Below are 22095 nucleotides of genomic sequence, written 5' to 3' on the forward strand. Positions count from 1 at the left end.
ATCGTGAGGGAGGGGCTGCCCAGCCCTCCACGCCAGCTGGAGGCCACGCCTCACTCCAGCACTTCTGCCCTGCTGACGTGGGAGGCGCCCGAACACAACAGTGACCAGGTCATCGGCTTCTCCATACACTATCAGCGCGCCACAGGTCAGCTCTGCTCTACCTGCAGTTGGGGAAAATTGAGGGGGGGAGGGGGGGGCAAAAATGGATAAACCTTCAGGATTTTGGTCTCTTAACATGGTTTAAAATCATCTGCCATTGACATCTACATCTTCTCTTTTCTCATAGTCTCCTGTTGAAAGCAATTGCAAAATGTGCAAAAAGTTTAGCACCTACCCTTCAGTCTTATGCACTTTATATACACGTCTCCGTAAATCACTTCACATGTGCAAAATGAGCTCTGTCCTGAATGCGGTCCACTTGGCTAGAAACAAGCCCAACTCTCAACAAAATGTGCTACTGTGCTTTTGAAAGAGGCAGTCCTCTGTAGAGGCACAGAAAACCTATTTTGCTAGTTTATAGAGGCTTATTTAACTTGTAAAGGCTCATTCTAGGAACCCTTTAGAAGACCTTAGAAAGGCTTCTTTTTTAAGCCTCTGCTAAACCAATGCTTGGGCTCTGTCTGTTTCTCATTCAACTGCTATATCATTTTTAATTATTTATTTTTTGTGGAGTCAGTTCCTAGAAGGGCAAAAGCAGTTCCATGGAAACCCTTTTAGTCTTTAAAAACGCTCTCTCTCTCTTCCCCTCCCTCTCTTTCTTCATTCACCACCTTCCCTCTCCCTCGCACACACACACACACACACACACACACACACACACACACACACACACACACACACACACACACACACACACACACACACACACACACACACCTGTCTGGCTGTATTTGTGAGCAGGCTCTGATAACATGGAGTATCAGTTTGCGGTGAACAACGACACGACGGAGTTGCACGTGAAGGAGCTCCACCCTCACACGGCCTACACCTTTTATGTGGTGGCATATTCACCCATGGGCGCCAGCCGCCCATCACAGTCCGTCACCGTGGAGATGCTGGAGGATGGTGAGTGCCTATTGGTTGGAGTGGAGTGGCCAGATGAGGAAGAGCCAAGGATCTCACTGTCTCCAGAACGTTCTTGGAGATACTGAAGGTCTGAATAATTGGAATGAATAAATCAGGCATAGCTAGCGGCTGTGCCAGATCAATGTCAGATCGATTTGACAGTCTTAAACACTCTCCCCACTGGCTGCTGGGTTGCCAAGGGCAAATGAGACTAAAATGTTTGTGTTTAGAAACATTTTTCATGTCAAACTATGTCAGTTCCGCACTGCTATCTGTAGAACAAGCAGATGTGTAAACACTGAAGGCAGCTGTCCACTTGTGGTTTGAGTAGAGCAAACTGCCCTAGAGACAGGTAAGAGACTCGCAAAGCAAGAACTTGCAGGTCTGCTTGCAAGCTGCTTCCTTCCAAGACTTCAACCTAAAGCTGTCTAGCCATCTTGTGGCCGTAGACGATCCCGGTTCTACCACGCCGTACCGCTCCCCTGCACAGCCTCTTACTGACTCTAGATGGCACTGTTGTTCTGTCGTGTGTAGTGCCCAGTGCCCCTCCCCAGCTGTCCCTGCTCAGCACGTCACCCACCGAGATCCGAGCCATGTGGATGCCCCTCTCCTCGCACCACAGCCGCGGAGCCATCGTGTGCTACCGCATCGACTACCGCACCCTGGAGAGCGGTGAGACACCTTGTGGTCGTGGATGGAAGCGCAGGGGTGTTGGGGAGGTGGGGGGTACATGGGTGGCGGCTTGATTAGCCTATGAGTAGTGTGTGCTGGTACCAGTGAATATCAGATTATTATTATACTCTGCAGTGCTAAGGTCATTATTAAGATATTAAAATATCATATTTGGTAATCATAATATAATAGTCTAGATATTAGGTCATTATTATATTATGCAACATAATATATTATATGTGTGTATATTAGTATATTAGTATATACATATATTAGTGTATATTATATACAGTGTATATTAGGTCATTACTGAAATATCAAGTATATTTTAGGTGGCACATCAGCAGAAATAACCAAACCTGTGGCAAATGCACATTTCTGCCCAGAAGACCTGTATGTAGGGACGCATGTGTGGGGGTGTATGGAGCGTGAGTGTCTCTGACGAGGGTGGAGTTAAAAGGCTGGATCTGCTTCTATTATTACTGTATTAGAAGTAAAAGAATGAGGATTTATGAGGAAACAGAAGCGTGGTAAACTCTGACCTAGAAAGTGCTTAGAGAGACCAAGCCAGCGCTCAGGGAAGTCAAACACAAAGGGTAACACTTTACCTTCAAGCAGGATGGTGGCGTGTGTGTGTGTGTGTGTGTGTGTGTGTGTGTGTGTGTGTGTGTGTGTGTGTGTGTGTGCGCGTGTGTGTGTGTGTGTCTGCAGCTGAGGTGTTCTCAGTGGAGGTGGCAGGAAACGAGACCCAGGTGACCCTGAAGGATCTGAAGCCCAGTCACACATACGAGCTGCGGATCGCAGCAGGGACCCGTGCCGGCTATGGCCGGCCCTCTGAGTGGGCCGTTCACCACACACCTAACCTCACTCAGGGTGAGAACACACACATGTGCATGAACAGACACAGACACACTCATGCACACATGCATACTCACATACTCACGTGGACAAACAAGAATAATAATGGAAGCCTGCGAGTGACAACGTTATTTCAGAGCTGTGTCAACAGCTTAATTACAATTACTGCTGGTTTCCTTTCTTAGTCATTATTCTCTGCCAAAATTAAGTTAATTTCTGAGAAAAGAAATAATAAACTAGGCAAATAAACTCTCTTGACAAGGCTGGTTTAACAGAAGACTACAGGTACAGCCAGAAGAACAATAAGCTAATGTGTTTGGATTCTCTTGGTGAGGTCTTCTTTGTAACCTCTCTATTTCCCAGTGATCTTTGCTCCGACTGAATTAAAAGTGAGAGCCAAGATGCATTCCCTCCATGTCACGTGGCAACCACCACCCAATCACACGCAGATCACCAGCTACAAATTAGCCTATCGGGAAGTGGATGGAGAGGAAGCAACTAATGAGGATAATCCAATGAGAGATGCTCATGGAATTAGGCTCCGCAAGCGCTTGAAGCATTACGAGATCACAGGATTGGGTGAGATGAACATTAGCCTACAGACACCTACTAACAACCTGATGAGATTCTCATCATTGCAAAATTGTGTGTGTGTACTTGTCCTTTTAAATATGCATGTGTGTGTGTTTCAGCTTCTGATCGTCTGTATGAGGTCAAGGTGTGGGCATGTAATAAGCAGACTGAAGGCTACCCAGCTGTTTGGAAGGGCCGGACAGAGAAGTTTACTGATCCAGGTGTGTGTGTATATATGTCTGTATGTGTGTTTATGCTTTGTTTCTTTGGTTTTAATAAGATTATATTAGGATAAGATTATGGATACATCACAGTATACTTTTTTTAGTGGTTTTCAAAGTCTGCATGTGTGGTGTGTGTGTGTGGTGTGGTGTGGTGTGTGTGTGTGTGTGGTATGGTGTGTGTGTGTGTGTGTGTGTGTGTGTGTGTGGTATGGTGTGTGTGTGTGTGGGTGTGTGTGTGTGTGTGTGTGTGTGTGTGTGTGTGGTATGGTGTGTGTGTGTGTGTGTGTGTGTGTTGTAGTGCGACCACCGGACACCCTTCCTCCTCTTCCCCCCAGCAACATAAAGGCTCGGGCCAACAGCTCCACCTCCATCTGGCTGCAGTGGGAGAAACCAACGTTCAGTAATGTACGTGTCCTCACCTACACCGTCCGCTGTAGCCCTGCAGGAACCCGCAACGCCTCTCTCATCTCCTACTACACCAGGTGAGCTGACACACACACACACACACACACACACACACACACACACACACACCCACACACAAGTACATGCAGGTATGTACACACACATTTGCGTAATCATACATACTAGTATTCTCTCATATTACTCTCTTTGTGGCATTTTCTATTGACAAATTACATATTGTAAATACAATCTTCTCTGCCTGAACCTAATCCAACATCGAAGCCCAGACACTAAATTGAAATGTTTTTTTTTTTTGTAGAAAATGTAATAAACATTTTTCTTCATGAAGACCAGAATTTTTTTCCCCAAGTGTCTGAATTTTGTTATTGTGGGAGCGTGACTTGTTGACGCAATATGTGATGGTTTTGAACAGTTATTTGGCACATGGACCCACAAGGGTTTGATGGAAGCTGCAGTTCTGGAGACAAATCTGATCTGTTTATGTGTAACACATTAATGCGTTCTAAGATCTATAGCTTCCAACATTATTTGCATCTCTGGCAAAAGTAAATTAAAACATAAAAAACACTAGTATGTAAAAGACAAGAGACAAATCAAACTCACTTTCACATTTCTTAATTTACCAGCACTTCTCAGGAGATCCTGTTGGGGGCGCTAAAGCCCTTCACACGCTATGAGATGGCCGTTCAGTCCAATGGCATCAGTATGGGTGGCCCCTTCAGTAGCACAGTGGAAGAGTCTACATTAACTGATCGTGAGTGCACCTAGCACACAAAACTCCTATCCACACAACACCCTGTTTGAAAAGCTCAGGGGCAAGGCAAACCATTCCCGTGAGTTGTAGGCTACAGATCCACTAATCCAATGCCTTTATGATCGAGGAGCTACTTTTTAAAATATTGTATTATTTGGGGGGTTCTTGGTGAATTTGTGGTGCATATGTGTGTGGGGAGGAACTTGTGTATGTGTGTATGAGTTTCTTGTGCGTGTGTGTGTGAGTTAATGATTTTCTGAGTGAGTGTGTCAGGTAAGGGGATTAGTGGAGCGGGTCATGGGGAGATAATTGGCTTTAATTAAAAGTCCAGATGGATTTAGCTTTCTCATTGGCCAAGAGATTCTCAGCTTCTCGGATAACCCAGCCAAGTGCTAGTGGGAGGGGGCGGGGCTTCACGACACCATTTATTGCCAAGGCAACAGAGAAGGCTGACCAAGTGATAGAGACATGAGGATGGGGGTTGTTGGAGACTAGCTCCTGTTCTTTTTGCCCAAATAATGCCTCTGTGTGTGTGTGTGTGTGTGTGTGTGTGTGTGTGTGTGTGTGTGTGTGTGTGTGTGTGTGTGGCAGGACCCTCATCTCCCCCCACAGACCTGCAACTGAGTGCTATAAATTCCTTCTCAGTGTTTGTGAGTTGGCGCCCCCCAGTGGAGCCCAATGGTATTATCGTGAGCTACAGAATTCTCTACAGTGGCAACTTCAGCCAGCCAGATCACCTGTGGACCAACCTCAGCCATGATGGTGAGCACAGGCTGTTGCATCTCTCCAGTTAAAAAATAATAACTGTTTTGACTTCACAGTACTACAGATACGTAAGCAGGTAGAGTGACGTATTATAGTACCAAGGTCATGGGGTCAGGGCCCACAGAGCATAATTGAATATAAAATGCTCTGCATAAGAATCTGTCAAATGGAAACAGAATGTGTTTTAAATAAATACTCAAATAAATACTTACTCCAACCCCTCCCCCTCCCCAGGATCTGTCACTAGCACTGAGGTTCTGGGTTTGATGAGCCAAACACGTTACTACTTTAAGATGGGAGCATGCACCGAGGTGGGGGTGGGTCCTTTCTCTCCTGTGAAGGATGTACACACACCCCCAGAGCAATATGGTAAGTGCATGAAGCGCTTTAGTATGTTTCACAAATTTCAAAAGAGAGTGTGAAATGTTCTTCAAGAGGTTCAGAAGTCTGTGACACAAATCAAATCAAATATATTTGTATAGCACATGCACACAATTTAAATTCAGCCCATCACAGAGGCTGATGAATGCTGGTCTCTGTTACGTGAATGTTACGCTGGTGTGTTGAGACTGGTGATGCTCTTCCTTTGGGGTTAATGAGCACTGATCCAACTGAGGCGGAGCTTGTGGGATAAAGTACAAGCTGTACATCACAGGAATATGTATGTGAGATTAGGTAGTAGATGAGTGTGTGGCAGGTGTACCTCTAGCTATGACCTCTAGGTTTGAGTAAGTGCCTACTTATGGGGTTGAGTGTGTGTATGGATGTGTCTAGATTAGGTTTGAGTGTGTGGCTGTTTTTGGGGATATGTTTGGGTTTGACTTGCTTGTGAGTTCTCTCAACTTCTGAGAATTCCCTGACCTCAGCAAGCCAACTTTTTCCACCATTGATGTAGGTTGTAGGATAATGGAGATATGCTATCATATCAAATGCCTGAGACACCAGTCACCCACACTGATGCTCCAGATTGGTCCATAGGGTCTATGATGGATGGTGATTGGCAGATGATTCACTATTTTTGTCTGCAGCTCCATTCCAGCAAGCGGAAGTACAGAACCTGTGACCATGTGTTACTTATGCCCTACCTTGACATTTTATATTTGCTACTTCACTTTCTTAGTGGAAAGCCCACCATGTGTAGATCACAAACCAGTGGAAGTCTGCAAAACTTTGGTCCCAAATCTGTGAACTATATTCACACAATTCATGATTGCATTGTGTGCCACAGTTGAAGGTGCCTGAGCTTCATTCTGATCCTTTAATGTCATGTGGACATGGTGAGCACCTTCTTCCTTCTTAGGGCTTCTCTTATCTGTTTACCATGGTGGACAGAACTGACCCGCAGTGCCTGCGGTGTTGACTTCTCTTGCTGATATAGTGCTGTCATTCATTTGCATTTTGATTATGGTGTTTGGTACACTGTCTCATTTTCTTCAGACTGTGGGATACTATTTACATTGGGGCTCTGGCTGGTATCACTGCTTAACATTTACATTTACGGCATTTAGCAGACGGTCTTATCCAGAGTGACTTACAAAGTGCTTTGCATCTGATCACAGAATTCATCCTAGGTAATACGGATAGGCCAGAATTCAAGACACCATTGAGTCAGACTACTACTAAACTACAGGAGTCAATGTCATTACCTAGTGTTTTGCAAGTTAGACATTTGCCAAGAAGCACAAATAACCATAGACAGACATACAATTTAAGAACAAGGGCAAGCAGTATCAGCTGAGTTAGTGCTCTGGTAAGAACTAAACAAACAGGTGGGTCTTCAGTCTACGCTTGAAGATAGCAATAGACTCTGCAGTCCTAGCAGCTAATAGAAGATCGTTCCACCATCTTGGAGCCAGGACGGAGAATAGTCTGGAGCTTTGTCTTCCATGAGACTTTAAGCATGGAGATTTGAGCCAAGCTTAACATCTGCAGGCCAAGGCCTAAGAAGATGCTTCCATCGCTCAGCGAAAGCCAAGCTAAGGGCCAGCCTGCAGGATGACTGCTGGTTTCATTGTTTTCTGTTTGGCCCAGAAGAAGGATCACAGGTTTTCTTTGGTAGAGCTGGTGTATGGTCAGGGACTCTGGGTACCTGGAGACTTCATTCCAGATGTTGCTACCTTGTACACCGTCTTGCCAGCATTCTACAATACCGGACAAGGCCAACAGCTTGTCACCTTGCCCACCTCTCAGCATGGTTCCATGTTCATCCTGGATCCTGGCTGACTTTGAAGATAGCAAAGTTTGCATTTGTGCATAATGATGTGCACTGGCACCCACTCAGTTCTTGGGACCTGGCAGTAAAGTGTGCGTAATTGGACTGCCTCAAACCCACACACTGAGACCCATCTCCTTGGCTACATCCATCGTACAAGGCTGTCCTCTGGTTACACCATTGCCCCCTGGTGCTGGGCCCCTGGTGCTGGGCCCCTGGCTGGTGCCTCTGCTCCCCCTGCTGAGTCTGGATGTGGTCTTCAGGGCCCGGTCGAGAGACTCATTAGGCTGTTCTCCAAAATATACAGTGCCTGTTGTGAATTCTGGGGGGCTTTATGTAATGAGAAGAACACAAGTGTTATTGCATCATTTACTCCCTGGAACCACCAACAGTTGCCAGAAAATTGCCAGAATTTTTAGTTACTGTGTGAGAAAACAAAAGTAAAGTTTCCTCAGTTCTTTTGCTCATTTAATAATGGTATGTTTTTCAGAAACATCACAGGTGGATGCTGGGATCGGTCTGGGTTTGAGTGTGTGCAGGGATCTGTTTAGGCTTTAGAGTTTTGTGTGTGGTTGAGTATATCAAGGATGTACCTGGTGTTGAGTGTGTGTTCCTGGGTTTAAGTGTGTGTAAATATGTCTAGTTAAGGTTGGGAGTGGGGGGGGGGGGTGTGTCCTCTGTGGAAAGTGTTCATAAAAACTCACCTCTCCTCTCAATTGCCAATGATGTATGCATTCAACGGAAGCTCTTGGGTGAACAACACACACCAGCCAACCAAGCAACCTAAAATAAATCTGTCCTACAGTCAGATTCCCAATCCAGTGCAGGCTATTTTGTGGAGATTGTTCTTTCAGTGCTGTTGATGATGATGATTCTATGATCAGTACTGCCCTTCAATGGACATGATTAGCTGCTAGGAGAGTCTTATTCATGAGAAGTTTGTGTGTCTGTGTAGTAACACACTTAGTATTTCTATGTTACGTATTATCATCTGTGAATATAAATAGGAAGAATCCCATTGAGGTGACTCTAATGCTGGAACTCCCTTGAGGGTATGTTACAAACATCTTGTTAGAAACATCTCTTTCTTCAAACAACCACTGTAAATGGCTATAGGGTTAATGTCAAAACATGGCTTGTACACTCTCTTTCTCTTTCTTTCATTTCTTTCTCTCTCTCTTTCTGTCTTTGCCCCCCCTGCAGAGCTGGACGTCCATGCCGTCACTGGGATCATTGTTGGTGTGTGTCTTGGGCTTCTCTGCATCCTACTCTGCATGTGTGTTAGTTTCCGCAACGGAAAAAGCCGGTACACACTCACTCTTTTGTATTATCCTACTCTCTCCTGCTTTCTTTATCTTTGCCTTACTCTCTCTCTCTCTCTCTCTCTCTCTCTCTCTCTCTCTCTCTCTCTCTCTCTCTCTCTTTTTTCTTTTAACAAGTGTGTGTGTGTATGTGTATCTGACTAGGCTATTCTCCAGCTTCTTGCCCAATTGAAAGGGCTCCTTTAACTAATCTTTTAGCAGTGTGATGTGAATGAATTCTTTACAACATTATTACAAGAATAAATGTCTCAGTACCCCTGGGTGCTAGAGAAAAGCCAAACTCCATTAGCAGCTTGACCAGGGTCTGCCCTGTGCTCTGTGACTGTGGATCCAATAATGCTGTTGCGACATTTAAATATTAATCATTTTTATTAAATAATCATGTGCATCAGTATGATGGAACAATTTACATGTTGCGACTGAGACAGCAATATTCAACCTTCCATGTCATGAGTGGGGAAAAATGTGCGGACACTTATGGGACAGGAATTTAAATGCCAAATTAGTTGTGATGGTAATGGGAATGACATGAATAAGATTTTGACGTGTGCTTTGTTTGCTGATAGAATCCCTAATCTCCAGTAACGGTATTGTAAAGCTTCTTTCAATGGCTGATGTCCAGGCAGGGTAATCTCGGTGCGCCAGGTTGTGTACATTTGCCCGTGGTTTTTGTGTGTGTGTCTATCAGCGTGTCGCAGCAGTTAGACAGGCAGATGTTGAGGTGTGTTACCGTGCTGTGGCTGGTTGCTTCTCCCTCTATTAGACTTCCTAGATACATAATGAACAGGAAGCAAGGCTACACAAAAGACTCTCACCTCAGTGAGTTTTGGCCCATAAAGGGCTGTCCACACGAATCGCTGTCTTGAGGAAACTTCTTGTTATTCTGCAAAAGTATTGGCTTATATTTTAATTTAAATGTGAACAGAAAGCCACATTTGCATATACATAAATGTGACCTTTTAAATTTGAATAATTTTGCATAATTTTGCATAAACCCCAAAGAGAATGACCTCACTGCTCAGCTTGTTACTAGAACATGTCCATTGTAGCCTCGTTAGCGTGACTGAACTCATTAGTATCTCAGTTGGGGGTCGATGACGACCTATCCAGTCGTTAAGCTGGGAGAAATGCCACTAAGTGTGATGGTCTCAGGTGATATCACACCTGCTAATGGAAAACTGAATGCCCAATCCAGATAGGGTGATTGTGTGCGATCAGAGATACTTTAAGTACACAAATTTTGTAATCCACTCTGTTACTATCTTTCTCTCTCTTGCACCTCTCTCTGGGTCTTTGTGTTTTAGTTTATTCTGTCTCTCACTCAGTCAATATATCTTTCTTTCACTCTCTCTTTCTCTCCATCTGCCTGTCTCTTTCTCACACTTGCTATATCAGTTTTTCCTCTCTCTCTCTCTCCATTTGTCTCTCTCTCACTGTCTCTCCTTCTCTCTGTGTTAGGGAGGCCTCTGATGGGTTGGAACCCAGTGTACTGGGCTCTCAGTACCGCAGGGGGGCCCAGCCTGTGTCTGCCTCTCTACGCGACTGCACTGACTGTCATGAACTGGACACCCTCATGGCTCCCGGGTCCCATGATCCTCCACTGCCTCTGACGGAGCCCTGTGAGCTGCAGCACCTCATGAGTGGTGTAGGCGTGGCTGATGATTCCCCTGCAGATCCCAAGGTGAGCTTTAAACACATGAAGGACGTTGACGTGGAGTCATGTGATTGCGTAGTTATACTTAAAGACTGAAATAAACCTGGTATAAGAAAATCTGTTGACTTACATTGACCCCAGTTCTGTTAAAATGACGCTTTGACCACAGGCAAATGTGCAATTGTGTGTTTTTTAATTAGATTTAGGTATGAAGTTCTGGATTGTTCCTTTCTATGTAACCTATGTAATCTATGTAATTGTATGTATGGTATTAACACCGAATAAGAGGTTTCACGATATATCGGCTGATATAATTTTTGCCATTAAGGGCGATTTTGAATTTTTCATTGTTGTTTCAAGATTGGAATTTTGGCTGATAATTACAAACAATCATTTTCATAGATCCAATAGATTAGGCTTCATTTACATATTACTACAGTTAAAAGGAAATTCCAATAATCAGTTTTCTTTTGTAAAGTGAATTCTTTTCACTTCAGATGCAGTGTTGTAGTTCAGCTCTGTTACGCAGTGTAAGCTCTCTGATGTTGGTGACTGTGGCATTGTGCAGTTGTGTTTTCCAGCTACAGAATGTCTTATTCTTGCAATAGTTTGAGGCAAATAATAGCACTTAACATTTGAGAAAGGCCAGAACATGAAATGTAATAAATCTATTTTTGTTCCCCTTTGTGTTAAGAGTAACGCATGTTTACAATATGATGTGATGTGTGATTCACCTGCGACATGGCTTGTGTAAAATGAATTAGTAATCCAGTTTTAGAGTTGAACAAGTCTTATATCTGTGTCACGTTTGTCCTGACAAATGACAACATGTGTAGTGACTATCACTAACGCACTTCAGTTTGTGTGCTCAGCCCACGTGGAATGGTTCAGTCAGTCGGGATTGGGCCAACCGCATCACCACGTACAGAGACACCATCACGCAGGAGCTGCCGCCCGTCCACAGCGGCCCACTGGATGGTCCTGGTGCAGAGAACAGCGAGGTAAGAGTGTGTGGCAGGTGTGTGTGACTTTCACAGTGTGAGTCCAAGGATTTAGAAAAATGTTTTCTCTGTGCGTGCGTGAATGTGTGTGTGTGTGTGTGTGTGTGTGTGTGTGTGTGTGTGTGTGTGTGAGAGAGAGAGAGAGACCGTTTGGTAGAGGGGAGTTGACAGTGCGTGCCTCTTGTGAGCAGAAGACATGCAGAGAAAGTAATTAACATTAAACAAGCAGTGAGAGTGGCTTGTAGATAATTAGTATGTAGCAGGTGATGTGGTTTGAATGAGACTCTGTCGCTTGTATCCCACTTTGCAATTATACCAACCTTTCTGTCTCTCTCTCTCTCTCTCTCTCTCTCTCTCTCACACACACACACACACACACACACACACACACACACACACACACACAAAGGGGCCCAGTGATAGGACCAGTATGAAGAGAAGCGAAATCAAATTATTATCTTGATTTAGCTTTTCATCATGCTGGCCTCAGGTTTTATTCTCGTGCTGACCTTTACCGTTGGCCCCTGCTCCCTGATTTTCCTCCCCATTTGAGTGGTAAACACAGCTCTGGGGGAATGAAGGATGCCACCCAGACCACTGGGACCAGCTGCCACTTTCTCCAGGCATTCGCAATAATCCCTCATAGCACATCATCAGGGCAGTGGACAGTCTGGTCTCATCTCTGTATACATAGTGTGACCTCATTGTGACCTGTGTTCTGGTCTTTATTGTTCTGATTGCATCAGCTATGATCATGAATGATTGAGTTAACAGCGCTCACACAGAGATGCACATTGTGCACCTAGAATATAAACATCTGGTTTGTGTTTCAGAGAGGACGTGAGGAGTGCTTGTATTCACTAGGCTCTAATCAAATGGAGGCGGAGGTGATTGTGCACTCTGAGTTGTCTGAACCTGTGAAGGACCAGGTGAAGGTTCCAGCTCTGGAGTCTCCTGTCCTGCAGAGTCCTGCACAGCCCATGGAGGATCAGGTGGATCAGACTGTAGGGTCTCCTGAGAAGCCTCCATCCCCAGTGCAGCACGCCACCTCTTCCTCATTCCCTGGCCCCGCCTCTGATGTGGAGAGTCAACCTTCCCCTCCTCCCTCCTCCAGCCCCATCCAGGAGATACTGTCCAATCAGAATGGACCGCTGCAGAGTGGGCCAGTTCAGCTGACTATGGGAGGGGTCAAGCATGAAGGGTTGGGGCTTACCAATGGTTTCCACTCCACGGAACACCTGCAGCCCAGGCGAGGAAGCCTGGAGGTCAGAGATCACAGACTGGGAGCAGCAGTAAAAGCCTTCTCCCAGTCAGGACTGCCCCCACCCACTGCAGCCTTCGCTAGGCCTGGCCTTGTTCAGGCTGCCTCGGGTGGACCTGGCTACCTGCGGCCATGAGCTCGGATGATGAAGAGAAACCATGTTGAAGTGAACCTCGCTGCCAGTATTCCAGTGGAGAGGTATCAGAGTGCCGGACGTGTACGAACAGCACAGCCTGTCTTGACGCGTGAACCCTAATGGAGAATGGAGAATGCTTCTCTATGGGCTTCTTCAAGTCTGCCTCTCTTGTCTATTGCAAGTTATTGTTTTAATGGTTTTATAACAGTGTACATACAGAATAGTTTTTTAGCTCTAGAAGCCTGGGTGTGCGTTTTTTTCGCATATCAATGGCACTTTGGGAGTGGAGTGTGTATGTGCATGTATCATATGTATTGATTTTATTGATTTGATATACATAGTTACATGCACACATGACGTGTGTGTATGTATATATATATATATATATATATATATATATATATATATATATATATATATATATATATATATATATATATATAGTAGTAAAGTTGGAGTTTTCTTACTCTGAAGTACAGTCAGATTATCCTGAGGTCAGATGATTTAATCAGGATCCAGTGGTACACTGCTGACTTCATCTAATGAACTGATCAGAGATCAGCACCTGAATGGTAGCCGTAGGCTTACACTGAGAGATCCCATCACCCTGCCACATTCTACAGCCTCTCGCTGTCTCAGGGTCAGCACACATACACACAAATGCTTTTGAATACAATGACCATTGTCCAGAAGTTTTTATAAACATTTATAGACTTCAATTTCATGTTAATTACTTTTTAAGCATTTGTTTCTTTAGTTCCTGTCTCATTTTCTCAAAGGTGTACGCACACACACACACACACACACACACACACACACACACACACACACACACACACACACACACACACACACACACACACACACATATATATGCATACTCACACACATTCAACCAAACAAATAAGATACACATTCCCTGACAGGAGCTCTCAGGAGTTTATTTTGTAGACGCATTTATGACCTTATGTGAGTATTTATATACATTATTATATAAAATACTAATATGGAAAAAGACAAAATGAACATAACTGCTGACAAAGATAACAGAAAGGCATACTGAACATACTGTACAGCTGTACACATTGTTTTTACTATGATTTGATCCATTTAACAGGAGGATAAAACATGCTCGCAGGTCCTTCATGTCGAAGCTGTCTCCATGTTTTTCTCCCAGACGCTACCTCATTTGAGTAAAGCATTCATTGTTTTCCTTTGTGTGAGGAATCACTTAGAAGTAAGAGGTTAATTGTTTGATTTTGACAGTCTTTAATGCTGGTAGAAATCCCGCCCAATGCACCCCGCCCCACCCACCCCACTGCACCCTGCCCCACCCACTACCCCCTGCCCCGCCCCCCAGCCACTCCCTATATTTTATACATTCATGTGAAAGCAGATGGTCACTGGAGCAGATCCACATCTCTCTCTAAACGCTTTTGAACACACACACACACACACACACACACACACACACACACACACACACACACACACACATATATATGTGCATGTATGTCTGGAGAAGGACTGGAGTGTAGGCTTCATTCTGGCCCTTTCATCCATGACCTAAACGTGAGCTCCTCAACTGCCAGCCTGTAGGATTAGCCCTGCCCTGCCCCACCCAACCCCACCCAACCACGCTTCACCCTGCCCTGCCCCGCCCAGACCCGCCCCACCCCACCCACCCAGCCTGCCCTGCCCCACCCCAACGAACCCCACACCGCCCAAACCTACCCTGTCCCACTCCACCCCACACCGGCCTGCCCTGCCCACATGTTTTATAGATTCCTCCTACCTCACTCCTCTTTTCTCAGGGAGCTCTGGATAGGGAACTAGGATTCTTATTGTTGTTCAGGCTCCTTTTTGTTCACTAATCTGTCATCTTATCTATATAAACAACACACACACACACACACACACACACACACACATGCGCGCGCACACATGTGTGATCTGTCAGTGGTGTCTGTCAGGCCCTAATAAATAACTAGGTAACGATGCCTGTACTTGTTCATGCATGGTTTAATATAACAGCTAGTTAAAAAGAAATCAATAATAATAAATAAATAAAAAATCAATAATAAAAAAATAAATAAATAAGAAAATGCTTTTGGCACTGCACACCACTGATAGATTACACACATAGATTAACAAACACAAACACTTCTCTTTATTTTTGCTGCTATGTGCAGTTTATTTTTAAGCTTTTTGAACAATTATTTAAGCATCTTTATTTTCTATTCATACATTTTTTACACTTCAATTGTGTTTCACTAGGAATATTTTTTTTATAGAAATTGTGAGCCTCTTGCTATACATTTTAGAAGGGAGAATTTGCCTTTCATGCTAATGTCAGGGCTAAATCCTGGTTAAGATTAGGATTTTGCCTATTGTATGACCTCAGTGGTTGAATCCATTGTGGATCCTGTACATCACATTACACATTACTAGGCAGTGTATTCCAAGTTTAGTCAACCAATCCAGTAAGGTTTTTGAGAGGATCGGTTAGCCTTTGTCTTCTACAACTTGAGTTGGCTAGCATCGGACAGTCCTGTGTAGTCATAACTTGAACAGTCAGGATATGAAACACGCAACCATTTGCTTATTTACCATAGTGCTCTTCGTATATAACAACAGAACTTCTCAGAAGAGTTAGCTTGGTGCTACAGCTAAGGAAAGGTGCTTTTCAGAACAGTGTCTACAGCATTCCAGTTATTTTGTACTTTCATCAGAGGTCACTCAGGTTTTGTCATATAAGAAATGAATTAACTGAATGTCTGCATCACTGGTCTCACATTATCTTCACACTAACATTCAGGCATAGCAAAACCGTTTATGGTCTAACAGCTCAGCATTCTGGCATCATACACTGTAGATGATCACCCTCTTGTCTTTGTTCTAGTAATGTTGCTATATTTCATAATAGGTTTATTTTCATGTAGCCCCTCCTCCCAGCTATAAGGATTTAAGGATTCAAAGGATTCAAAGCTTTATTGTCATATGCACAGTAAGGAGCAAGCTTCCCTGTACAATGAAATTCCTACTTTGCTATAAGAAATAATGGAAGATTATTCTACATATATTTGTTAGTCTCAACACACAAATTAAGCCTAAATTTAAAAACTGTCTGTTTAAATTCTCCAAACTAGGCTTAATCTGTGCCTTGATAGACCACCCTCGCAACAACAATGGTCTCAAAATCTACTCTCATTCTTTCAGCTGAACAAGTTTGAGTGAATGTATTCTAATACCTACGGTATGTTAGTACAAGTCAGACCTGACCTTTCAGGGACAGCGTAATCTTGGTCTTCATCAGATGTTTAATCAGATGCTTCTTCAGCATAATCAGATGTTTTATGACCGAGGAAGGCAAACCATAATCAACACGTCAGTTTCACGTGATGATACCAATACTGTAAACCCATGAAAGCAGTAATGCTGTAATGAAAATAATGAATTTCAGATTGGATCTGAGCTACATCTGAGAAACCGTCTTGTAGTGTTACTGACAACCTGGTGAGTCTTAACATTTGTTCTGAAGTCTTGTAAGACTGGGGCTGCTACAGGTGATTATTTTGTCCTTCAGATCTGGCATCAGGAATGTGTGATTTGTGGATGTTTACTGAGTTTGTCAGGAGAAGTGAAGGAGGATGTTTGTTTTCATTTTTTGGTCAAGAGCTGGCATCTGTTTTTCAAAGTGTGTACTTTGTCTATCAATCTTGGATATGCACAGTTTTTCAATAATGGCTTCTTCTCATTTTATATAAGATTACTAGTAGAATACCTCATGTGTTACTTGTTAATTTAAGTGTAATCATACTCTCAGCACTGCACATAAATGTCATGTTTATAAAGGGTAAGACATTTTTAGGATCTTTTGAAAAGGAACCATGCTTGGAGATACAGGTCTTTAAATAAATGAGGCGCTTACTGTCTTATATAAACTTTGAAACCTCTTTTGAAAGGTACTTTAAGTAGACTTTTGCATCAAAATATGGTGAATTAAAGAAAATTGATATTGCTTAAAGGTAGAAGGTTTTGGAATGTAATACTGTGATGAAGTAAAACCTAATGAAATTGATGTGCTGGACAGCTTTTCTTCTCTACTGTATACACAATAGTTTATGTTACTTCCGCCATCAAATATCGCATGCCATATTACCGGACATATGACCAACATGACATGGTATTTACTTATTGTACCTTTAAGGTGGGTTTCCATGTAATTCAGCACAGAAGGCCCATAACATAACCTCATATGGGATTTTGTGTGTCTACACATACCAACAAGATATGTTATTATTGGCCAGAGTGCTCAGCTAGTTGAAGGGTGTTAAGAGGGGGCCTTCTACCAAATGTTAAAGCCTCGTTTGGACTCTCACAGGGGTTTGGGATGAGACATCCATGTGATCTTTATATTCTCAACACGTCTGTCTCTCAGGTTCAGAGGAATAAAAAATTACTGATGCATTTTTTAAAAATTTGGGGGGGGGGGGGGGGGGGGGTAAAACCATGATACTAAACAGCTGTTTCCATGGTGCTTTGTGATGAACTACCATGTCTGGTGCCATCACAATTTGTGTTTTCTCCCTCTCTCTTCTTTTTTGGAACAGCATCGTAGCTGAGTGACCTGTATTATTATTATTATTAGAGTGAGTGTATTATTATGTTTTGATTCAGCATGAAGGCCACGCCCATCTCTGCTGCTTAGATCTTCATCTCTGTGGAAGACACAACCACAACGGTGTCACACATGTTTTCCAGCACAGAGATCTTGTCAAGCAGGCACCTCTCTGCATTTGGGTTTTTATGTCGAATTTGTTTGTTTTTTGGGGAGGCTGCTATGATCCTTGAACTGCTGCTGTGATGACATGATGTGTGGCGGATGCATGTTCATCGAGTCAGTCTTCTTGTTGCCGAAATGGCACGCCAGTCCCCTTTTCTATAGCTCCACTCAACATGTCACTTTGACGTTGTTACGGAACAACCCAAGCCAGCCTTAGCATATTCAGACCTCAGAATGCATCGTTTTTCACTGTCCCAGTGGGCCTCTGATGAATAGGTCCAGAAGTGAGGCTGGATTCAGCAGATCCTAGTCGTACCCCCATATCACACTTTGTCTGTTGTGAAGTCGTGTCACACAACCACCCCTCAATAGCCTGTATGGACATATAGGATGTAAATAAATATCTTAATAAAAAGATGAAGGAGAATCAGCTGAATGGAGCCAGGCTATTTTTTTCTTTACATGCTTATCTTAATTGTCTTAGTTGTTTTGGTCTGCCTCAGTTACAATACAGCTTATTTTTGATTATGAGCAAGCTGGCCCACATCTGAATAAAACTTATAATAAAAAATATATACCGCTAATTATGCAATGGAAAGATGCATAATCTTTTTTTTTTCTTTTTTTTTCATTTATTTGCATAGATTTGAATGATACGGCCCTTGCAAGTATAGCAGAACCATTAGTTTGTAGAATAATATGAATTTGCTTCAAATTAGAACTTTTTGTCCTCATGTCATTACAGAATGATTTACTTTTTAATTCAAACACTACTAGCATAGTGAGGTTGCAAATGCTTTAATTCTTACTAAACTCTGAGGATTTAATGCCTAATAAGTGTTGCATCACAAATCATCCCATTTTATTTACATAAAATACATTAATAACTGGGAAATGCTAATATCAGGACCAGGAAACTACACACAATTTATGTGGCACTCCACCCATCATCTAAGGGCTATATACAGGCTGCAGGTGTGTGTGTGTGTTTGGGGGGGGGGGGGGTACAAAGTGTCTGATTCACAGTCTGGGATGAGACACGAAGCATCCTCGAATGGGATGAGCTGATGAGGGTGTGGGACAGGGTCACCATGGAAGCCAGGGAGGTGTTATGAAAGGACACCTAGAAAGCAGAGGTGGCCGACGTAAGACAATCTGAGCAATGGGTGGAAAACGCAGGACAGGAGGACAGTAGAGGCACTAATCATGGCAGCACATGATCAAGCACTGTGTGCAAGGTTGACGGAAGCAGGCGTGATTCACACCAGAGAAGACCCAAGATGCAGAGTGTTACAAAGGAGCTTCTGACGCAATGCAGCACCAAGCAGAAGGATGCAAGATGCTGGCAGGGAAAGCACGCACTGAGAGACACAACAAGTGGCAGACATCATAAGGAACATGAGCTGGACGCCCCCAAGTCCAAATGGCAGAAATTGGCAGAGGACTGCAAGGATAAGATCCTGTGGGACTTCCAGATTTAGACAGATAAACAGCCAGTGTCATAGTGAACAAGAGGCAGTGGAGATATGCTGCAGTCCCAAGAAATGGAAATCCAGAGAATGTGGAAGATTTACACTAAGGCCCCATGGTGAGATTTATAAATTATATATATAATTATAAATAATAATGTATAACATCTGATGGTCCAGAGGTGTTCACTAAAACAATCAGCAAGATTCCGCTTGGTTTCTCCAAAGTAAGGCTGATTACATCCCTTGCAAACAATACAGTAAATAACTGCAGCAGTAATGCATGAGAGGAAATGGGTGATAATTCATCCTTTCTTGCTTGTTATTTTAGTAACTGTCTTAATGCATTTACATTCAGCATCTAGAGTGTTTACAGACTTAGTACCCTGGTTATTACATGAATGGTCATTCATCTTCCTCTCGACAAGCATGTCATCAATTCTTTTGTGTCATTTATAGGAGGTTAGTGGGGAATTACAGTGAAGAGATGTGGTCTCTGTATCATCCTGGAGGATTTTAAGTATTTAAGTTTAATATTATCCAAATAATTCTTGTTGTATTAGCAGAGGATTGTTCTTAGGTCAGTGTGTCCATTTTTTGAACGGGTAAATTTGAATGATTTAGAATGAACTTCGCAGCAATATATACTATTAAAAGGTCTAAGAAGAGCTTCTACTAGTGAATTTAAATCCATTACAGACGCCAAAACGATATGAAATATATATAGGCCTATAAAACCTGTTCAGTCATAGTAGACATAAACATACATTCTGTCTTTTAAATAATTCATTAATAGCTAAGTTGCTTATTTAATCAGAAGGCTGCTTAGTTATCAGACAGACACACAACATATTTCATAATAATGGTATTTACTAGGTAATTGTCCCCCTCTGTTTAAACCATGCCATTGGCGGACTACTAGAAATGTAGGAGCTTTCTCCAGTCCTGGGTGAGTCTTGTAACCGGACCGTAACCGCCAGAGTTGCATTTGTGTTGGTTACCTTGTTTGAAGGTAATAACGCTTAGCACAGTGCTCCGTAACTATTCTCACTAGATGTCGCTCTTTTTCTGTAGATAGTAGACCTGCTTCCTATTGTGCAACATGCGCTCACGCACCAAACTCGCGCTCGTTCTATCACTGCACCAACGGACCGTTTACTGGGCAGTAGTGCGCAACTTTAGAGTTCGCACAGCACCACGGACGTAGTTTTGGGGGGGGACGGGGGGGACATGTCCCCCCCCACTTTTTCAAAAGCCGGTTTTGGTCCCCCCCAGTTTTTACAGTTAAAACCAAATATTTAAGTAGTGACAAAGTCATGTCCCCCCCACTTTTTAACGGTAAAAAAACCAATATCCAAATAGCGACAAATCTAGCACTAGGATTATGCAGCACCCCCCCCCCCCCCCCCCCCCGCTTAACAGTTCGCCACCCCAGGTTGTGTCCCCCCCACTTGTGAAATCAAAACTACGTCCATGCACAGCACTATGCGCTATTTTTTCTATCGTGTTCTGTCCGAATCAAGATATGATTTGTGCTTCAAGTTGGTGCACATTGAATACATTAAATGCCGCCCAATTGTTTTTAAACAGTTTGTTTCATCATTACATACAACGCATACCTAAAGTCTATTTTTACAAAATTATCAGATTAATCCAAGGGCATCCGTGTTCACGACTAATTATTTAACCTCGGTGAGCCATAATCATAGCCTGTGTTTAGCCAGAAACGGAACAGCAGTATTAAAAGTCCATGTGAACCCGTCACATTTGCAGTGCCTTTTCAGATACGTCACCTGCTGCTCGTGACATCCATGACACGCCCATCAGACAGGCGCGAGCTTTCCTTAGATGATGCTGTACCACGTGGCCTATGCATCCATCAGAAAACCCGTCGTTTGCTTACTAACCCAGGTCCAGCTATGCAGGCTAGACACCTGCTGTGTTTAAATATAAAAGGAAAGGAAAGTCAACTAAAGACAAATCCGAATGATGACTGAAATATATTAATTATAACAATTCGTTATTTCTTGCAAATTGCTGGTTCTATATGTCTTCGGGATATTTTCTCCAGTGAAGTAGTAGATCTATTATCTTGATTAAAACTTATAAAAATAAAAGCTGCTTATTAACTGCTATTATTGGATCATAATTGTATTTGTTTTACTCTTGTTAGATATTTGTCACTGCTGTTGATGTACAACTGCAAAATATCCCATCTTGACGGCACTTTTTGCTTCGTCTTTAACAATAATTTCTTGGCATTTCTTTAAATCTTTGCAAGCATGAGCAAACGGTGGCACACTTGTCTGAGATTTTACACCACGTGGCAAGCCAGAAAACCCTCTCAATCGCTTACTTTGTTAACTGGGTCCAGTGTCCAAGTTCGCTGACGTCTATATATAAAATATAAAAGAAATGGAAAGTCAGCCATGTCAGAATGATCAACATAGGCTTATTTATTACAATGTTATTATGTATTTCTTGCACCTCGTTATAATACATGTATACAGGATTTAACTGTAGAATCTCATATAAAATAGCCTAATTTATTATCCCGAGCAAAACAGTTATGGGGAAATGGGGAAAATATTACTAGACTATACCAATATATATAACAACAACAATAATAATACATTAGTACTGTTTTTTTATAATCATTGGATGTTTTATTATATTTCTTACAGTTGTACGACTGCAAAACAGCTTAACTAGTTTAGCAGCATGTTTTGCTCATCTTAACATAAATTAATTTAAAAGTAGCGTATTTCAACTTTGAATTTTTTGTAAAACTTTCCAAACATGAGCAAATGGTGGCACCCTTATTCCTGCCCTGCCATTTACACCATCCATGTCTTTTGTTCGAGAGAGAGAGAGAGAGAGAGAGAGAGAGAGAGAGAGAGAGAGATGGAGAGGGAGG

General features: G+C 42.9%; 1 protein-coding gene across 3 annotated transcripts in view; it reads left to right on the plus strand.

Annotated features, from left to right (window-relative positions):
- igdcc4 (immunoglobulin superfamily, DCC subclass, member 4) overlaps nucleotides 1–13305 on the plus strand; it is a 51591-nt gene extending 38286 nt beyond the window's left edge. For 2 of the 3 annotated variants that reach the window (XM_076999320.1, XM_076999331.1), the window contains 14 exons: nucleotides 1–145; nucleotides 901–1065; nucleotides 1600–1737; nucleotides 2449–2610; nucleotides 2959–3174; nucleotides 3288–3389; nucleotides 3691–3874; nucleotides 4445–4572; nucleotides 5164–5334; nucleotides 5572–5706; nucleotides 8753–8855; nucleotides 10330–10552; nucleotides 11398–11526; nucleotides 12360–13305. The exon at nucleotides 1–145 is cut by the window's left edge and continues 266 nt beyond it. In XM_076999320.1, coding sequence (XP_076855435.1) covers nucleotides 1–145; nucleotides 901–1065; nucleotides 1600–1737; nucleotides 2449–2610; nucleotides 2959–3174; nucleotides 3288–3389; nucleotides 3691–3874; nucleotides 4445–4572; nucleotides 5164–5334; nucleotides 5572–5706; nucleotides 8753–8855; nucleotides 10330–10552; nucleotides 11398–11526; nucleotides 12360–12923 — 2565 coding nt within the window. In that variant the 3' untranslated portion in view covers nucleotides 12924–13305. Of the gene's footprint in view, nucleotides 146–900; nucleotides 1066–1599; nucleotides 1738–2448; nucleotides 2611–2958; nucleotides 3175–3287; nucleotides 3390–3690; nucleotides 3875–4444; nucleotides 4573–5163; nucleotides 5335–5571; nucleotides 5707–8752; nucleotides 8856–10329; nucleotides 10553–11397; nucleotides 11527–12359 lie in introns of those variants that run through there. The other variant, XR_013129930.1, reaches the window with a different exon arrangement.
- Nucleotides 13306–22095: the final 8790 nt, after the last annotated feature.

The sequence above is a fragment of the Brachyhypopomus gauderio genome, chromosome 1 (genome assembly GCF_052324685.1).
Source record: "Brachyhypopomus gauderio isolate BG-103 chromosome 1, BGAUD_0.2, whole genome shotgun sequence".
Taxonomy (NCBI): domain Eukaryota; kingdom Metazoa; phylum Chordata; class Actinopteri; order Gymnotiformes; family Hypopomidae; genus Brachyhypopomus; species Brachyhypopomus gauderio.